The sequence below is a fragment of the Rhea americana genome, unplaced genomic scaffold (assembly GCF_003343005.1).
Source record: "Rhea americana isolate MKP2758 unplaced genomic scaffold, rheAme1 scaffold_5, whole genome shotgun sequence".
NCBI classification, from domain to species: Eukaryota; Metazoa; Chordata; class Aves; order Rheiformes; family Rheidae; genus Rhea; species Rhea americana.
In genome coordinates, this window is record NW_028186645.1 from 11,558,379 (window position 1) to 11,578,459 (window position 20,081).

A 20,081-nucleotide genomic window follows, 5' to 3' on the forward strand; every position below is an offset into this window, starting at 1 on the left:
GAACATGCTAGACAGGGTTGCATCCAGGTGGGCTTTGAATATCTCCTGAGGAGGAGACTCCAACAACCTCTCTGGGTTCCAGTGCTCTGTCACCCTCACAGTGAAGAAATTCCCTCTCATATTCACATGGAACTTTCTGTGGTTCAGTGTCTGCCCATTGCCTCTTGTCCTGTCACATGGGACAACTGAAAAGAGTCTGACCCCATCCCCTTGACACCCTCCCTTCAGGTACTTACAGATACTGATAAGATCCCCCCTCAGTCTTCTCTTCTCCAGGCCAAATGGGCCCAACTCTCACAGCTGTTCCTCACAGGGTAGATGCTCCATCCCTCTGATCATCCTTGTAGCCCTACACTGGACTCCCTCCAGTAGCTCCATGTTTCTCTTGCACTGGGGAGCCTGGAAGCTGTTGGGCTCCCTTTTGCCATTGGATTAGCCAGAGTGCTTCCTGACTCAGAAGGGCATTTCTTATGAAACCTTGATTTTGATCACTGCAACATTTTTAGAGGTACTGAGGAGTTAGCTGTGCCACAGATTTCCTTGATATCATTGGTGTCTGAGAGACTTTAACAGCGCTATGCACRCAAGTCTATGCTGGGAGCATAGTCTACTCAACTGTTTATCTGTTCCAGAAAGGAGTATGATACCTCACTGAACTGGTACTGCTACCATGTCCACTTGTTAATTTTTGAATAATTCAGTGAGCCACTCTCAAAACCAGGGTGGGTTTAGGTCTATCTAGGGACGAGAACTGTAGCTTTCCGGTGCCTCATGTTCAAAACGGGAAGGGCAATATGATTCATTCCTAGTGGCATGCCAGTGACTGCCAGTTGCTCCAGTAGCAGGGGAGAAAGAGCATGAGTGAGAGAACTAACCATATGCAAACTGTTTGTCCTAGTTGCTAGAAAATGGATGTAACTTCACTGAAACCTCATCTTCAAGTTTCAAGTAACTATTTGTGCAGTTACTCGGTTTCAGTTGTGGAAAACGCAATTCTCTGACCATGAGTGTTAGACAATTTATGAACTGTCTGTGAGAGATCATTTTTCATGCCTTTGATATGTAGGCAGTAATGTTAGTATTTTAGTCTCTGTAGTTCATCATGGTTTAGCTAATGTTAGATCACCAGTTATGGTTGCTGAGGAAATAGAACCTCTAAATCCTGTTTCTTCTGTCATAGTAGTGGAAAAGCCCAGCAAAAAGGTAGAGTAGACAGCTGAGAAAGGTGAATCTTCATAAACTCTGCCAGCAGTCTCATGTTCAGCCAATGTTTCTGCCAGGACTATTCAGAGGAATAGGATTGGGAGGAAGCTTTTTGTATTGGCCAACACATTCGCTCCCGTTTAAGGATACCAGACAGGAGTTCTCAGACTTGCTACTTAATGAGTGGACCTTAGGTTGAAGGTAACATAACAAATCTGGTCTGTAACAGAGTCTTCATGCTGAAGAGATGTAACATGCTATGCTGTGTGTGTGTGGAGAGTCAGAATTCAGCATTACTTTATGTTTGAGTGGGACTTATACAGGTAACTTATTAGTGATGATCTACGGAGTGAGTTCGGTTCAAAACTTGAACTAAGAAGGACAGAGTGAAGATGGCAGTGGTGAACCTAACTTTGATTTAACAGTATTCATGGTTGGAAGGATTTTCCTGCGTTACATACATTGCAGGTTGCCATGGAGAAAAGGGATAAGGAAAGGGAACAGAAAAGGAAGAAAACACAATAAAAAGAGGGAAAAGGGAAACTAAGCCAACAGGTATAGCTTTGACAACAACTCATGCAGCTGGGAGATCCTGTGGCTGCTGACTGTGACTTGGCCATCACAAGATTGCCTGTGGGCGAGTGAGTCCTTAATGGAGGATACTGCTGATTTCCTTGTCTTCTCTCTTCCTAGGCAGCTGTAGCCTAGGTTTCTTATCACCAGCCTGGAGTGTATTACGGAACACGGAAGCACTTTGGAGCCTAYGGCTAACAGAAATAGGTGTTAGGCCTATGGGTCCTCTGTTTAACTGCCTGTGGCTGAGGGCACCATGGGGCCAGGCTGAGTTCAAGACGTGTCCTTATGGGCGCAGAGAACACYGTTTCTGGCCTGAAACTCTAGGCTGGAGGTTTCTGCTTTTTTTTAGTTATCAGGGAGCAGACTGCTCCAACAAAGCTAGTCAGAGTGGCTTAGCCCTACAGTGCCTGGCTGGCAGGGCTGCTARGTTGCGGCCAGCATTTAGCGCCAGTTCGCCTGGAGTCCGCAGTATAACGGTTTCCTAAAGGCATCGCAGCAGCTCGTGGCGCCCGGCGCGCTGACATCACGCAGCGAGAGGTGGTGCCTCGGCGCGCCTTGCTCCCACCGCCTCTAGCCGGAGAGGTGGCAACGCCGGAACTTCCGCCTCGGTAATCCTGGCAGTGGCGGGAACGCCATCCATGACCTTCGCAGGGACTTCCGCCTCAGTAAGTGTCATGGCGGAGGGGCGGGCGCCTCACGTGACGTGGTCGCAGCGGCGCACTCTCGCGCAGGCTCTCGCGGTACCTCGCCGCACCCCCCCCGCCCGCGTCCCCCTCTCGCCCTGGCCGCTCGCGCAGCTGCTCGGCTCTCGCTATATAAAGGGGCGAAGCGGGCAGAGCGGGCGGCTGGCGGCGGCGGCTGCAGCCCCAGGGCCGGCGAGCGAGGCTGGGCCAGGCCGCGGGGCCGCCCGTGAGCCGGGGCAGGACGCGCGCGATTTTGGGGGGACGCAGCCGGGCAGGTTTATTGTTTTAGGGGCGACTCCCCCCCGCGTTTGGGGGCGTCCCGGGGGGCTCGGGACATGGCGAGCTCGGCTAACACAAACCCCGTGGTAAGGACCGGGTCGGGGGGCGAGGGGGGCCCGGGGGCAGCGCAGGCAGCGGGGGCCGGCAGGGCTCGCCGCCCCCTCCCCCGCACTGCTTCCCGCCCGCCGCCGCCTCGGACAGTCCTGTCTCTCTTTCTCTCTCTCTTTCTTCCCCCACCCCCGGCGGGAAGGGGCAGCCCGGCGGGGGCGGCGGGGGGCGCGGCGGCGAGCCCACTTGTGGCGCCCGGCGCCGGCCGCCCTAGCAGCGGGGAGCAGAGAGCGGAGCCGCGGCGGGGGGGCGCGGGAGGGAGCCGCCGCGACGAGGGCGAGAGCGGAGCGAGGCGCCAGGCCACCGCCTGCCGCCGCCGTCGCTGCGAGAGGGGAAGCGGCGCTCGGGCCAGGTTTCGGTTTTGTGGTGTCTGTGAGGCAAAACCCGCCCGGCCTCTGCTGGAGCCATTTTATGTTGCTTTATAACGAGGCGACAATGGTTGAAAAGCACTTATCCCAGCCCTGCAGAATCGGCTAAACGAGGCGAAAGCCCTTAACTTTTCTCCAGCGAGCGAGGAAGTATTTATTTAAGAAACAAAAAAAAAACTCTTACCCCCTCTTTCCTTGTGTTTCTGAACCTTCTTGGGTGGCTTGCTGTTTTACTAGTATTCACATAGGTTTGCAATAAGCAGTCACATAAACCTGCGCAGCCACTGAGCCCCACCGATAGTTTCTTGCCTTTTTCCCCTTTYCTACGCCAAAACCGGCCCCGAGCCCACCCCCGCAAAGCCGAGACAAACCGGGACGGGAATCCAGGCGGCCCGGCGCGGGCTTGGCCCCTTGTTTGTGGCGCTGGGATCCATCATGGCTGCCCTGCCTTTCTGTCTCCCTGCGCCTTGTGTTCCTCCTCCCTGCGGCTGCCCTGTTTATATAGAGCTATTGCCGCTCTCTAATATAGACTCTGCCTGGATGGGAAGGTGCTTTCCAGCCCCACGTCACCGCCTCTCCATTTAAACACCACATCAGCCTTTAAATAGGGAGAGAGCCGCGGAGAGCGGGCTGGGAGGTGCATGCATCAGAGGCAGAGACAGTCTTTTTGTCACTCGGATCGTGCTCTGGGTTTAGCTGGGTTTGCTTTTGTGCCAGGCTGTTGCTCTTTCATCCCAGTCGATAGAGCTAGCRGACTGTAAAGCAGCTGTGCTTTCTGTCGATTTGAGTGGAGGGGATGCTCTCCTGACTGGTGATCACTGGTATAAGTGGACTTTCCCCTGTGTTTATGCATTGCACAAAGGAAGAGAATTTTTACCCTTTCCAGTGTTGGGAAAGTGTTTGTTTTGTTTTTGTCCTTTGCTAGTGCAGAGTCCTGTGTGCGCATAAGTTCTTCTAGATAGCTTTTCTGAGGGATAGAGAAAGAGCAAGCTAAATGATTCAAATCCAGTAGGTCAAAAATAGATGTGATTCTTCTTTTAGGCACTTTGCCAAGGTCTGTGTGTGGTTTGACAGTAGCTTAAAAGCTAAAAACATCATTAATTAGTATTAAAGTTTTGTCTGTGTGTCATGGGCCACAGGATACTGCTTAAGTATTGGTGAGTGTTCCTGGTGACAAAAGCTGATGAACCTACAAATACTTTTATTACAGTCTAGGAAGAGCAAAGATTTCAGAATTCTCACTATTCTTTTTGTTTAATTGCAATATTTTGTATACTGCTTAAAATAACAGTAGTAGCAACTGTAAAACATACTCGTTTTTCTTTCATTCAAATTTGAAATTTCACAGACCTACCTATGATGTAGCATCATGTACTTGCAAAGTAGCATCTGTTGCTTTGATATTTTACCAGATTTTGTGTCAGAGAGCTTTAGAAAAGTAGTCAGTGATTATGTGCAGGGCAGTTACTTAGTAAGATGCTTTTTATATGCATGACTTGAATGTGTGTGTTATCTTTCTCTTTTATAAATCTTTATTAGTTGAAAGGATCTATTCCTCTACAGTAAACTAGAAGTTTCACTTTTTTTCTTTTTTTTTTCTTTTAAACCACGTTAGTAGTGAATAGAAGAAAAAAAGATGTTGTGAATAATCTTCCAAGTACTTGTGAAAATCTTTGTTGCAGAATTTATTGAGGCTTACTTCCTCTCGGCTGTATGTCTGTCCTGGCACAACAAAACTTACATAGAGTTCTCTTGGAAAACATCTGTGTTTGAACATTTTGTTCAGAATAACAGAAGCAAAACTTACAATGAACCTGATAAAGCTAGCTATGCTTTAGGCTAATTCTCAGCTAAACAGAACAACCTTGCAAAGATCTGCCTATTGTGATCAATAGTGCATGGTTAACTTTGTAAAATTCAGGTTTCACTCAGTAGTAATGATGACTGTGCTTACTGCAGGGTTATCAAAGTGAATAATAACAGTTCAAAACACAGCAGCTGCATGATGACTTTAGCAGACTACACTTGTGCCAACTGCATCTTACCAACATCTGATCAATCTGAATTGCTGGAAGTGTGTTCTCCCTAGTACAGAACATGTAAAATGTTAACGTTTATATGCAGTAAAAGACTTCTGTCACCTACAAAATAATTCCTTTATAAAGGTCTGACAAGTTCAGTAATTGCTTGTAATTCCTTTATAAAGGTCTGACAAGTTCAGTAATTGCTTGTAAATGTGTATTATAATGTGTTACTTATTTTTATGCACCTGTTTGATGTAATTGTAACTAGAACTATTTATCTTTACAGTGAGTTCTTCTAACTATCATTAAAAGAGTTCCATAGGCTAGAGGAACTGATTAGTGATATTTCAGGGATAATTGCATTTGACAGCAATTTGTTCCTGCTTACTTCTGCAGACAGTGTGCAGCATATATCTCTTCATAATATATTGATTATTGGAATCCCAACTATTGAAATCCTGAATGTTGTTACAATAGCTGCAAAGARGTGCAGTTTCAGTACCCTTGAAACTCTAGTGGAACGCAGGAAATGTAAGCCTCCAAAGGCGTGTGATGTTTCTTAATATAGCTTGCTGGTTCCTTTGTGGATTCAGAGTGTGTATATGCGGCAGTATTCACTGTACTCAGTTTTGTTTTTTGTTTTTTTTTTGTTTTTTTTAATGCACAGAGGGAGTAAGACACAATCATTTCTTTATGTTCTCAGAGAGGGAATTACTAGATTACAAACCTTTTCTATGTGTTTGCGGTTATATCTAATAACAGGAATTTTAATTGTTGTCTTTAACCTATTATAAGTGTTTGGAATAGTGTTTGTTGAAGAACAGTTTGAGTATGCTTGCTTTTAAAAGTGCTTRAAGTTTACAATAGTGTACAATTTGAAGGAGACACTTTAATATAAACCATATGAAAGTGTGATTATTTTAATAATCYTTTAAATTTCTGTAGAACACCGAGCAAATTTATTTTGGGGATTTTTCTTGAAATGTGTGATGTATAACTCAGTAATCTAAATATATAACTATATCTATAGGTCTAATGCAGTAAAGCTGAAGTGATTGGTTTGCCTGGTAAATTACTATAGTAAAGGAATTTGAGAAAACTGTTTAAATTTGGAGACAATTCTCTTTATGTATACTTGTTTAACTCTGTCTCTTGAAAATGCTTGTTCCATGGTTACCAAAGTTGTAAAAGAGTGGGAAAAGGAGATATGCAAAGGATTTGGATTTGGTTGTCCACARAGAGGTTTTACTAGCATTTTACACTTTGAGGGAAAGGATATCTGTTACGTTTTCATTGCCTTCTTTGAACAARTATGAATATCGGTCAGAAAATTTAACTCGCCAAGGATCCCTTCTCTAGACTTGTTTAATAATTGCGTTCTCAAATTTAGTTTTTGAGTGAGTAAGTGGTGTACGAAAACGATTTTATCATTCAACTGKAGAGTTTTAGGTGGTTTGTATAAACCACTTGAGCTTCATATAAGCAATAGTTAAAACCAGCACTTAATATATATCTAAGACAGTGCTCTCTGCTCCTTTTTAAGGACCAGGGCTTAAGGCTGTTCTGTATTAATCATATTCTCTGGTTTTGCATCTGCTGAAGTAGCAAAATAGAGCATTTTTTGCTATTTTCAAAATTCTACTATAGGAGGCCCTTGAAAAAGGCATTACTGCTCTCACTTATGGAAGGAGTTGCATCCATCTGAGCTGGATGTTTAATAAGAGTGTACACAGCCAGACAAGATAGTTTTTTCTGAATATTATGTAAACATATGGGTAAAATGGAGGAGGGAGGCAGATGTGGTTTCATTATAAACATGCAGATACTTTCTTCTCTGTTCCTTTCCTCTTTTCTCTGCTCATCATACAACTGTAAGTGTATTGGATACTGTGACAGTATGTTTCTAGAATGCTGCCCAGAATTTCTGACCCTTCTGTACGTCCAGTGTGCTATGCAGCTGAGGCAAAGAGATGCATGGATGTGTCTACTGCTTGGTCTGTTGCCTGCTTTGCATTAGTCTCACTGCAGGCCTGTTTTTTGGAAGTTCAGCAGCTTTGYTGGGCTGTTGGTTACTGGAAATTCTGTGGAAGAACACTATATCAAGTGTTACGGTGAATTCCAAACTCTTAATGTGAAAATGTGCTCTCTGTCTGAATTAATGCTGGAGTGGGATACTGTTTTCTGAAGTTGTTTTATCCATATTACACAGGAAAATAATATTTTGCCAGACTGTTAGACTGTAGAGTCAGCTTGCTGTATCTGATGGTTAATATTTTCCCAAGGGTTCTATTATCTGACAAAGCTGTGTAAATACACTTTAGAAAAAGTGCCTGACTGGAGAAAAGAGGAGTAACTGCTGGTTGAACTTACTACGGCCTGTTTGTATAAAGTTGTTTTTAGTAGTAAAGTAGATCAAAAAATGATTTAAGAAGAAAACATGGTCTTCYTCCTGCAGCAGTTGTGATTGTAATTTCAGATATACAGGCAGTTCCATTGATTTAAGTGAAGCAACTCAGGTGCCTGAAGTTAAGCATGTTCATTTGCACAGTGTGGTCTTGACTCCAGTAGACACTTCTGATACAATAAGCAACGATGTGCAGAATAGGTCAAGTAGCATTTCTGTGCTGGTTGCATCGTATAAACGATGTGAAACTTGTTTGACTGTAGGGATAATATGACTTAGTGTTATTAAATGGAATGTCTATTTTCATCTGCTATGAATTATCTAAGTAGAAAAATAATCCTATTAATGAAGCCTGGCATTTCTAATTTTCTCGCTACACAGAGCTACTAGAAAAACTAATGCTCGAGAGTAATCTGGTTTTGAATGCCTGTTTGAAATGTCTGTATTGATGCAATTAATGCTCTACTTGAAGCTTAAATGCATATGTATGTAGTATTATTTTGAAAGAAGACAGTTTCTGAAAGTAATCTGATRTGTTTTACTTCTTTTGGAGAAGTTGAATTTTGAATGTTGCTGCTGCAAATACAGTTTTCAAGTAAGGCAGACTTTTACTCTAGAAAAAAAAGATAGTGCAGAAAGTTAGTGCAGAGGCAAGTAACAAAATGATCAATTYTGCCATTTCAGTCACTTGATTTGCAGCAATTTGTTTTAATGCTGAAAAGTGGCAAGCTAGAAGCTGCTTTTCTTGCTTTGTAATATYAGGACATTTCTTTAAGCTTTCTTACATTTGGAAACAATGATATTCGATCTTTTTGTGCATACTGGCTTCTTAACTTTGTCCTGGGCTTGTAAATCATGTTCTGTAACTCCCTTCCTTATTCCATAATGTACCTACTTCATATGTGCAATATAATCTTTAGCATATCTGTTACAAATCTAGTACTTCTGAGACAAATTAAGCGACTGCATGTGCATAAAATGAAATGTTTAAGTGTATGGAATAAATTTATATAGTTCTAAAAATGCTAGTCTAGCTCCATGTGCTTTAGTGTAGGTTTTTTGTGTGTGCTTCAGAGGCACAAACCTCCTGAAGTGCAGAACCCACTGAACAAGTTTAGGATGATTGCTTTGCATGTATATAAGGTATCTGATGTGTACTGTGCACTGCTTCAGTGAGGTGCTACGGTTGAAAGTTAGGGAGTAGGAGAGAGGGATGTGACAGTTAAAGTTACAACTACTTCCAGATTAGTTTAGAAGAAGTCTAAGTGTATGTGGTTCACAGGCTGCAGAGTTCATTCTCTGCTAATTCAGAACTGTTAGCTCTGCCTTGTAATTACCTAGCACAGATATTTAAACCTAACCAAAATCCCTTTGAGGTTCACATACCATGCAGAGGTCCAAGCTGTAATATCTGGTTGAAAGGAGTGTAATGTGTATGGTATGATGATCTTGTGGACCTATAGAGTTAAGCTTTATGCATTAACTGATATGATCAAATATTTATATTCTCTTAAAATTGTTACTATATTTTTTTTAATTCACTTTGTCAATGACAGTTTAGGCGTGAAGTCAGACTAATGAAATAAAAACGTATGTGTAGTTTTTCCTCTGAAAATTTTATAATGTAAGAAAAAAAGTACTGATTGAAAGCAAAAGTCTTCAGTAGTCTCTGTAAACGGAAGTCAGTGGGAGAACAGGGCATTCATGTGCCCCAGTTCTGAGTCTTTGACAGTTTTCATCTCGATCTTCCGGAGCCAGATTTGATTCTTGTTCAATTAGCAAGCATTAAAGATTTGTAAAAATGTATTTACATAGTATCCTTTTGAACTTTTATCACTTTTTTTTTTCCAAAAAAGTCTTTGCATGTCTAACAATTACACTGGCAAGCAGGAAAAAGATTGCTAAATGGAAAACTGTATTTTCTTTGTTTTGCATCACAGCTATGCGAAAAGAACTGTCRAGCTATGGAGCTGAATTCAAAAAATAGTGAACAGTCCATTCCTTTTTCACCTTCTTTGAGCCATTCTTAACATTTACACAACTTTGACACATTCCCATAACCTACCTTAGCTTGATATGARGAATAACTTTCCATATCTTTTCATTGTTTTTGTTGTTCTTTTGTAAACTTTTATGGTTTTGTAGGCATTGTGAGATTAGGAAACCAGAAATACAGGTGCTRCTCAAGATATGGGCAACAAACTGAGTTAGAGTACTTTGCATATTATTACAGAATCAAGAAGGATGGACGGGATCTCTGGAGATCATCCAGTCCAACCTCCCTGCCCAAGCAGGCTCACCTAGAGCACGTTAGACAGAGTTGCATCCAGGTGGGCTTTGAATATCTCCAGAGAAGGAGACTCCACAACCTCTCTGGGCAACCTGTTCCAGTGCTCCSTCACTCTCACAGGGAAGAAATTCCTCGTCATGTTCAGGCAGAACTTCCTGTAGTTCAGTTTCTGCCCATTGCCTCTTGTCCTTTCATATGGAACAACTGAAAAGAGTTTGTCCCTGTCCCCTCGACACCCTCTCTTCGAGTAGTTATAGACATTGATAAGATCCCCCCTCAGTCTTCTCTTCTCCAGGCTATACAGGCCCAGCTCTCGCAACTGTTCCTCATAGGGCAGATGCTCCAGCCCTCTAATCGTCTTCATAGCCCTATGCTGGACTCTCCAGTAGCTCCATGTCTCTCTTGCACTGGGGAGCCCAGAACTGGACACAGTACTCAAGATGAGGCCTCACCAGGGCTGAATAGAGKGGCAGGTTCACATTCCTCGACCTGCTGGCAACACTCTTCCTAATGCACCCCAGGATACCATTGACCTTCCTGGCCAGAAGGACACATTGTTGGCTMATAGTCAACTTGTCTACCAGGACTCCCAGGTCCTTCTTTGCAGAGCTGCTCTCCAGMAGGTCAGCCCCCAGCTTGTACTGGTACRAGGGGTTATTTTTCCCTAGGAGCAGGCCCCTGCACTTGCCATTGTTGAACCTTGTGAGGTTCCTCTCTGCCCAACTCTCCAGCCTGTCCAGGTCTCTCTGAATGACATCACGGCCCTCAGGTGTGTCAGCCACTCCTCGCAGCTTGGTATCATCAGYAAACTTGCTGAGGAGGCACTCTGTCCCCTCATCTAGATCATTGATGAGGAAGTTGAACAAGACTGGACCCAGTACTGACCCTTGGGGAACTCCAGTAGCCACAGACCTCCAACCAGACTCCACACCACTGATGAAAACCCTCTGAACTCTGCCATTCAGCCAGTTCTCAATCYRCCTCACTGTCCACTCGTCTAACACGCATTTCCTGAGCYTRTGTAGGAGGATGTTGTGGGAGACAGTGTCCAAAGCCTTGCTGAAGTCGAGGTATGCAATGTCCACTACTCTCCCCTCATCTCCCCAGCCAGACATTCCATTATAGAAGGCTATCAGATTGGTTAAGCGTGATTTCCCCTTGGTGAATCCATGCTGGCTACTCCTGGTCACCTTCTTTTCCTCCATATGCCCAGGAGATGACATCCAAAATGAACTTTTCCATCACCTTTCCAGGGATGGAGGTGAGGCTGACAGGCCTATAGTTGCCTCAGTGGTCCTTGCCTTTTTTGAAGACATGAGTGAAACCGGATTTCTTCCAGTCCTCAGGCACCTCTCCAGTTCTCCAGGACCTTCCAAAGATGATGGAGAGCAGCCTGGCAACAACATCCACCAGCTCCCTCARTACCCATGGGTGCATCCCATCAGGGCCCATGGATTTGTGGATGTCTAGCCTGTCCAGACGGTCTCTAATCCTACCCTTCTCAACCAAAGGAAAGTCTTCCTTTCTCCAGGCTTTCTTCCTTTCATCCAGACTCCGGGATTCTTAAGGGCTGCCCTTAGCAGTGAAGACTGAAGCAAAGAAGGCATTCAGTAATTCTGAGTAATTCTCCGTAGCCTTTGTCAGCAGGGCCTCCACCCCATTCAGTAGCGAGCCCACATTTTCCTTAGTCCTCCTCTTGCTGCTGATGTATTTGAAGAAGCCCTTAACATCCCTTGCAAGACTCAATTCCAAATGGGCCTTGCTTTCCTTGCCGCATCTCTACGTACTCTGACTGCGTTCCTATAATTCTCCCAAGTAGCCTGTCCCCTCTTCCACATTGTGTACTTCCTTCTTCTGTCTGAATTTGGCCAGGAGCTCCTTGCTCACCCATGCAGGTGTCCTGCCCTTTTTGCTGCGCTTCTTACTCATAGGGATGCACCACTCTTGAGCTTGGAGGAAGTGATGTTTGAATATTAGCCAGCTCTCCTGGACCCCTCTTCCCTCTAGGTCCTTAACCCATGAGATTCCTAAAATCTTACTGCAATCTTATTACATAAGTACTTTATACAGAGCATAATGAATGTTCTCTGTTTTGTTCTCTATTCTTTTCTTAATGTTGTCTAACACGGTTTGCTTTTTTTTGGATGTGGCAAGTGTTCAGCTAAYGTTATCAGGGAACTGTTGCAACTCAGGGCCTTGCCCCTGAGTGATAATGATTGGTTTGAGCCCATTTTGTGAAGTTATTGCCAGTCTAAAGCACAGTTGCAAAAGTAAGACTAACAAGTATTCTTTTTCTTGAATTCACTCCATCAGTTGTCTTCTTCTTCTTTTTTTTTTTTTTTTTTTTTTTTTTTTTTTTTTTTTTTCCCCTGAATTATATTTTCTTTCCTGGAAATTTTAGTCACTCAGAAGCATGCACTCTGGTCTGTGTGCAGTTTTGAGATATTTTTCAAAGAAAAATACCTCACTTGAATGTTATAGTGTTAAATTTCTTTTTAAACAAATAGCACTGACTAGTTACTTTTTAAAGCCTAAATTGTACAGGTCTGTAATTGAAGATGTCATCAATGATGTCAGAGAAGTTTTTCTGGATGAAGGAGTGGATGAACAAGTTCTTATGGAACTCAAAACAGTAAGTTGTAACTTAATTTTTTTTAGTAGACCACTACACTGATTAGTTATTGAATATTGTTCACTGTTGTACATGTAAAAATGATAATTTTTAGTCAGCTTAGCAATATATTAATCTCCGTATCTGTAGCCCTGTATCTTTCAGATTATACTTCCGTGTACAGAGATCTGCGCAATATGTTTATTTTCCCTAATTTGGCACTTAATTTAAATTTGATGAAAACTAACAACAAGCATCATAATTACCTGCATTATCACTTCAGTCCTGGAAAAGTCCTATCACATTTTCTTTAAAAAAGAAAGGTTGGAGTTATATGCTTTTTTTAGAGCTAAATGATTTTTGTTTTCTCTGCTGCACAAATAAAATGCCTGTTCTGTTTGATTTTTTTTGTCTTACCAAAGAAGAGATTTGTTATCAGATGATTTTTTTCTTGCATATGTGATTTTTTTATTTGCAGAAGTCTTGTTTTCGTGAGATGGTGCATAATAACTTGTACTGCACACATCACACTTTCTAAATTCTAGTTAGAGTATTCACTGCATATTCAATGGATTTAAGCTGATACAGAAGAGCCAAAAGTGAGGCAAGAAGTTGATCTGAGTGCTAACATGCATCTCCTACGGGCTTCTTTCTGAGTAAAAGAAACCCTTGAGAAGGAGAAAAAGGGGCAGCAGAAAAGGAGGAAATAAAGTAAAAGGAGACTGAGAAAGTAGATACCTGCTCAGTTCAGCTGTTGAACAAGGAGTTCTTCAATAAGTAGGAAGTCCCGCACCCAGTATATGATACTAAAAAATGGATGGAGTGTGAAAGGAATATTGAGTTTCAATATTGGCTATAAAGAAACARGTGAAGACCTTCCTTCCTCTCCAAAATCATGGCTTAACTTGGTGGGGGGAAAAAGAAAGACTGAGCACCATAACAAAAGTGCCTTGATGTTTGTGTCATACGTGTTTTTTACAAAGGATTAAGAAAAAGATTGAATGAGGAAAGAAACAAGAAAGGAGATAAAGTATTGAAGAGGAAGACTGAGGAAGCATTAAGCAGGATTTGAGATCAGGGATCCTGGCTGCCTGCAGTCTTTTTGATTGCAGCATATTACAAAATACTTGCATTACTGCCTTTTTGCAAGAGCTGCTTTTTGGTGGTTGTGGCTTTTCTTGGGAGGCCTGTCAGTTGAAGTCAAAGAATTGAAGGATTGGAGACACTGAAATTGATATTGTTGGGGTAGAAGTTGTGTAAATTGTACATTATCATGGGTATTACTGGTGGTTTCTATTACAGTATGTTATAGGGAAAAGTGTTCAAGCATCTAGTAAGTTTTAGGAGAAATAGCTTAGGGGAGAGCTGCAAAAAGGAAGTGTTTTTTCTGGTTGAAGTTTAAGAAGAATGAAGATAGAGAAGTGGAAACTTCAAAGCTGGTTTAAAGTTGCTAGATAATCTTTATTTATGCTTTTGTTAAAGTTGTAATGATTCTTCCATTAATGAAAAAAAAGAAAAAAAAAAAAGAATGCTAATTGAAGTTTAAGCTTGGACTAACCATACTTATGGGATATTTAGTTCCTCTTCTTAAAATATTACCTCTTTGGAGTTAAATTTTTAGTCTATATTTGCCCAAAGGCTTTTTGGTTAAGTTTACTGAACAMGATAAACAGTGAAAACAAATTCAGTTTTATTGTACTATGTTTATATCATTGCACATCCAATTGATTAAAAATGGTACACAGAGATTTCTTTCCTTTTTCAAACTAGCTGTGGGAGAACAAGCTGATGCAGTCCAAGGCTGTAGATGGCTTCCACTCAGAAGAGCAGCAGCTTTTGCTGCAGGTGCAACAGCAGCAACAGCAACAGCAGCAACAACAGCATCACCACCATCATCATCATACGCAACCTCAGCCACAGCAGACTGTGCAGCAGCAGTCTCAACCACAACAGGTCCTTATTCCAGCATCTCAGCAAGGTCAGGCTTGTTCTCTTAATATCTATGGTGCAAGGCTCTCAATTTAGACCAGATGCTTTGCACAGTAGTGATCCAGGGGATGATGTTTAACTCATGGTTAACTTTGTGTCTTTATGTCAAACTTTGTTTACTTGTCTCTGTTTTATGAATCAAGACAGTTTTCTTGAAAAATAGCGTACTATAAGAGAACTGTCCCTRTATTTGCGTCAGTCACATTCTGAAGAAGATGTTTTAAAAGCCAAATCCTTTTCTTGATCTTCTAATACTACGTAACTTAAGTTTTTCAGGATATATTGACTTTCAAGTTGTGGCAAAAATTAACAACTCCAGAGTTTGAAGCTACTATACGTGTGCAGGTGATAGTGTAGTCATGAGGTAATAATGTCATAATGTCATTATGATTAAAATAATTTTTAAAAATGTATTAAAAGGGATTGTTTAGCATAAGTGGATGCTAGAATATGGTTAGTATTCTTATAACAGTTTGAGTGTACGTAGGAGATGTTTTTCATGTTAGAACAAGTTTTAAGTGAGAAGCATAATGGTTAGTTTACTTGCAGTCTTAGCAGACCGCAGATTGTGTAGATGTGAGGGTTCAAGGTATGTTTTAGTTAGCAATAACAGTATTGTTTCTTGTAATTATTGTCCTGTGTATTCCTCATCAATAATTTGAGGGGAACGTGCTATTTTCACCAGTGACAATTTCAATTCAAAAATAAGATAAATACTACTAGATTTTACCGGATCTGTACTGTGTAAACAAACCTGCCACCCATGTCATGTCTGAGTTGAGGAGAGTGTTCTTAATACACTACCGTAATTGTGGCAAAACAACAACAAAACAAAACTTGTGTCTGTTGCAGTTAGTTATAGACTTGAGCCTTTCTTTCAGACTTCACGGATCAGCACCTCTGTTGTAGGTACAAAAGATAACTGTGAGGTGATTTATTTCCCCCATCACCACTCAAAAAGGCATTCAAAATAGAGGAGAACTAGTGTCTCCATGCAGAATTATTATGTTACTTCAGTGTAACAGTAACCTGTAGTAGGAGTGGTTTCTTGTTTTGGGTTTTTTTTTGTTTTGTTTTTTCCTTTTTGTGATACTCTGTATGTGCCAGGACATAGATCAATTTGGGCTGCTAAAATAAAATTCACTTTGAGATAAAGATATGTAAATACACATCTCCATGTGAGCTAGGTGTCTCAGCCCAAGTCGGGCAGGGGCTTCTGGAGAGTCAGTCTGCTCACCTACTCTAGACATCTAGTGGCTACTTAGGTGAATAGCTCTGATTCTGCTGACTAGTTATTTTCCTTGCACTAATATGGAGTCCCTGTCCTGTTTGTGTTTTGTGTCAGATATCTTAAAGGATATCTGGAATATCCTTTCTGCACTAATACATTTAGAACTGATTTGGTGTTGCCATGTGGTGTAGTTTAAGACCAAATGACATTGGATGCTAAATGAATTTGAATACCAAAGCACTTTAATCACAGATACATGCAATTTTACAAATTACCTACCTTCCTTATCCTATGGGGGATACGGTGCAGAGAAGGAGTCAAATGGGTTAGCATAGCAGTTTCTTCCACAGCCTCCTTGTTCTGCAGGACAAGTGGTATGGTTCTGGAGAGAGATCAAGTGGGCCAGCGTGGTCTTCCTGCAGTGCTGTGTATGGTCCTGTCACAGGATTGTGGGGTTTTTTTGGACTCTTACCACTCCCTGAGTTCTGAGGCTGGGGAGAGGTCCTGGTTCATGGTGCAGGGTCATGGGATGTCCCCCACCCAGAGCCTTTTCTAGAACTCTTGGTTACCCCCTGTATTCCTAAATATTCTTAGTTACAGCATTAAGTAGAGAATAGCTTGTTGATGATTAGTCCATTCAAATTGCACTATTTTCTTCCAATTTGTTGTCACAAATGTTGGCAGTCACGCTTTACTTGTTCCATATGCTTCTGGATATTTTGCGCTTCTTGATGATCAGCAGGGTTTTTGCATAGTTTAGCTATCTGTTTCCTTCAGCACACCAAAACTATTCTATTGTTTAGGACAGGTGCTTGCGCATATTTCGTCTACTTCTACTACCACAAAAAGTTGGTGAAGTTTTCATGGGCATGTGCTAACAGCTGTGCTTAACTAGAGGTCTAATTTATGCTGCCTGTTACACTTAATAATATGCTCTTCATCTTACAACAGTCCTTGCATAAGTCTGTTTTAGGAGTCAATCACTGCTAACTGATGTTTTTGGAGAACTCGAATGCATCATCAGGTTTATTAAAATTTTACTGTAATAACTTTCATTTCAGAAATGTGTTTTAAATCTTGTTTTAGAAAGAGTAGATAACTGAAACCATTTCTCTAAAGTGAAAATAGCCATATTGCCTCTAAGAACTACTGTTGTCTATTTTTTAGAGAGTAAAWCTTCACAAGGTCAGAGTCTACGCAGTAGCTGTTTTGGTTATAAAGCTCAACTGATGTTTGTGTGATGTCCTTTCTATAATCATTCTATCTTGGATGTTATTTTGGACAGACTGCATAGTTTTCATACAATACCTCTTTTTATTTTTTTATTTTTTTTTCCTGTTTCTAGCACCTCAGCAGCAGGTTATTGTGCCAGATTCCAAGTTAATACCACATATGAATGCATCAGGCATGGTAAGAAAAGCAGAAGGTCGTAGCTGCTTACTCTGTCATTATGTAAGATGTTTTGATTAAATAGCAAACATGAATCTGATATTAGTCATCAGATGCTTTAAAGTAAATTGGGAAATGTTGGTAAAGTTGATTGACGTGCTACTGAGTTTTTCTGCTGGCTGACAATTTGGGATCTTAGTTTTGGTGACAAATCTAGAGCTTATCTTGATCTGCTATACGTGTCTTCGGCTAAAACTTTATTTTATCAGATAGTGGAGTACTGTTGTTGTAAATCTGTATCATGATGAGCTTATGTACTGACACAACACTATTACCTGGTACAAGTATATTGCATTTGCTAGATGCAGGAAACCAGGTTAAGTATTCTGAAATTTAAAATTATAATAAATGAGAGATTATCTAGTCATTCACATTGATTTTTCTTTTTGGTTGTATTATTTTTGATTCATTAATTTTGCAGAAGTACATAAAACTGAGCCTGGTCTTTTGTCCATTTTTTTTAAAGCTTTTATCTTTAGAAGTTAATTTTTTATTATCTCCCTTTAAGTGCCATGATTTAAGCTAAATATATATATATATATATATATATGTATATGTATATTTATTGCAAATCCATGAAAACAAAACTAAAACGAGTTAAATATGTATATTGAAGCTATATTCATTAAATTCTTACTACTTTCATGGTAAAAGCATGTTAAACAAAAGTTTCATGATTAGTCAAAGCAGCAGTGGTTTGCTTACCATTCACTCTTCCATCACCTGCTGGAAGGACTGTTGATCTTATAAAAAAATAATCTGAACTTCATTAAACAAATAGCATGATCTGCCTGGAGGCTTAGAGTAGATTAGCAGCTACTTTTATTTTTCTTGTGCTTCATAACCATTTCTATGGAATTAGTAACTTGTCTATTCCAGTAGTTAAACAGTTAAATTGTTAAATTCCAACCCCCCCCCTTATTCTTCTCTTAGGTCTTACTGATGAGTATTGCAAAAATGAATATATCAAGCTTTAAACTTTGCTGCTGTCAAAATACTTTTAACTCTATGCTGCAGAAGACTGCCAGTTCAATAAAAACTCTGTTAGAGAATCAGTTTGGAAATACTGTGTACTTTTTAATAAACATTTAAATTAATATCAAAGAATGGATCAGACAAATTTTGAATATTCAAGAAGGCAGAGAATAATGAGAACTTAGGCAGAATACATCTGCCCTTGCCTGGGACAAGAGGATACAGAAGAGCACTTTTTAACTTTGCTCAGTGTTCACTAATCTTTGAATTTGTAATCACTACATTAGTCGGATGATAAGGAGAGACTGTGTTTCTTACAAACAGGAAATACGCATTCAACTCAGTGATGAAGTTTAAATCCTTTTAGTAGAGGAAAATAATCTGCCTTGGTGAAGAAGGAGAGGCTTTTCAAAAGTAAGATGTTATTAGATCCTTGAAATGAATAGGCCACTGGAAAAGTCCATCTCCTTCTGTGGTCTAAGGACTGAATATAGATTTTTGTGCTTTGAACTCCTTGATTTTGTTGGAATCATTAGAATCATTAATATAATTAATGTTATAATCATTATCCATTAAAAATCTTTGGTTTTCTCTCCTAACTATCTGTGAAACAAAAATTAATTATTTTGTTGAACAGTCAGTGCACTATATGTATATGTTCAGTAARGCTGTGTTACACAGAACTTGGAATGAAAATCATTTGCAGAATTAAAAAAAAATGCAGACTTTGCCTGCCTTGTTTGCACATGGAGTCGTTGTTCAAGTACCTTGTGTTTCTTCAGATGATATTTATTGGCCTATTCCTTAAGCTACTCTGAAAAAGCAGAAGTAAARTTGTCCTATGTGCAATCCAGTATTGGACTGTATTAATAGGTCAGCAGAGATGGCAGAGGAGAAAAAAAATCTGAACTTTTAGGTTAAGTTCTGATGCTTAGTGATTGTTGTTTCTATCTCCTTCCTGTTAAGGAAGAAGTTGCAAAAATATGTATCTATTAAAAGATGGTCTTCAACTGTATATTATACTATATATAAAAATTAAACTTATTTGTAAACATTATAAATAACAATAACAAGGTAAGTATTAAATTTTTAGGTAATATGTTGTGATGTAAAACACTGGCAATAATATTTGCAGCTAATTTTTTTTTCCTGTGTTTCAGAGTGCTGCAGCTACTGCAGCTACGTTGGCTCTCCCTGCTGGAGTTACTCCTGTTCAGCAGATACTTACAAATTCAGGTAACTATCTCAACACTGAAGTCAAACAAAAGTCTTGAGACTGACAGTKCTTGGGAGAGAGACATTCTGGATTCTAAAGATGTGGCTATTTATGCAGTTCCTGCACTTTTTCTAGTCATTGCTTATTCATAGTGCATTGTAGTGTCATTAGATTTAAGAAGCAGGACCTGGAAATCAGCCTTCACAAAGTAGTTCCATCATCGCTTCACTAAAGTCCTAGTCTCTTTAGCTCACAGATCGGTTAGTTTGTCAAACCTTGCAGTTTTGACCTAACAGTAATGTGGACTAGATTCTGTGCTAGTTTTCTGTACTTTTTAGACAAGTGCGTGAAGCTAGGATATGGGCATTACCACCTCTCTACTTCGTATATTTTTAAGCTTTATGAAGCATGATCTTAGCACAAAAGCTAGAGTGGGAGTAGAGCAGGAACACCGCTTCTGTAACTTCAGGTGGGAGAGTGCCTTGACACTTCTGGTAACTCGTAAGCATGCATAGTGGAATTCTCAATTTTGCTGGCAACGCTGGATATATCATGGTTAAATACTGCTGTGCTGGATATTTGGAATATAATGTAAGTGTCACTTTTATGAGCAGTGTGTCTGATCTGTCATGTGCAGTATTATTGTATTACACTGATTTCATAAGCTTGATTCCA

At 40.6% G+C, this 20,081-nt stretch overlaps 1 protein-coding gene across 1 annotated transcript in view; it reads left to right on the top strand.

The window, feature by feature from the left end:
* Positions 1 to 2,551: 2,551 nt before the first annotated feature.
* GTF2A1 (general transcription factor IIA subunit 1) overlaps positions 2,552 to 20,081 on the top strand; it is a 30,692-nt gene continuing 13,162 nt past the window's right edge. The window contains exons 1-5 of the mRNA XM_085317590.1: positions 2,552 to 2,827; positions 12,466 to 12,567; positions 14,317 to 14,524; positions 17,112 to 17,176; positions 19,351 to 19,426. Of these exons, the coding sequence (XP_085173716.1) occupies positions 2,798 to 2,827; positions 12,466 to 12,567; positions 14,317 to 14,524; positions 17,112 to 17,176; positions 19,351 to 19,426 (481 nt within the window). The 5' untranslated portion in view covers positions 2,552 to 2,797. The remainder of the gene's footprint in view (positions 2,828 to 12,465; positions 12,568 to 14,316; positions 14,525 to 17,111; positions 17,177 to 19,350; positions 19,427 to 20,081) is intronic.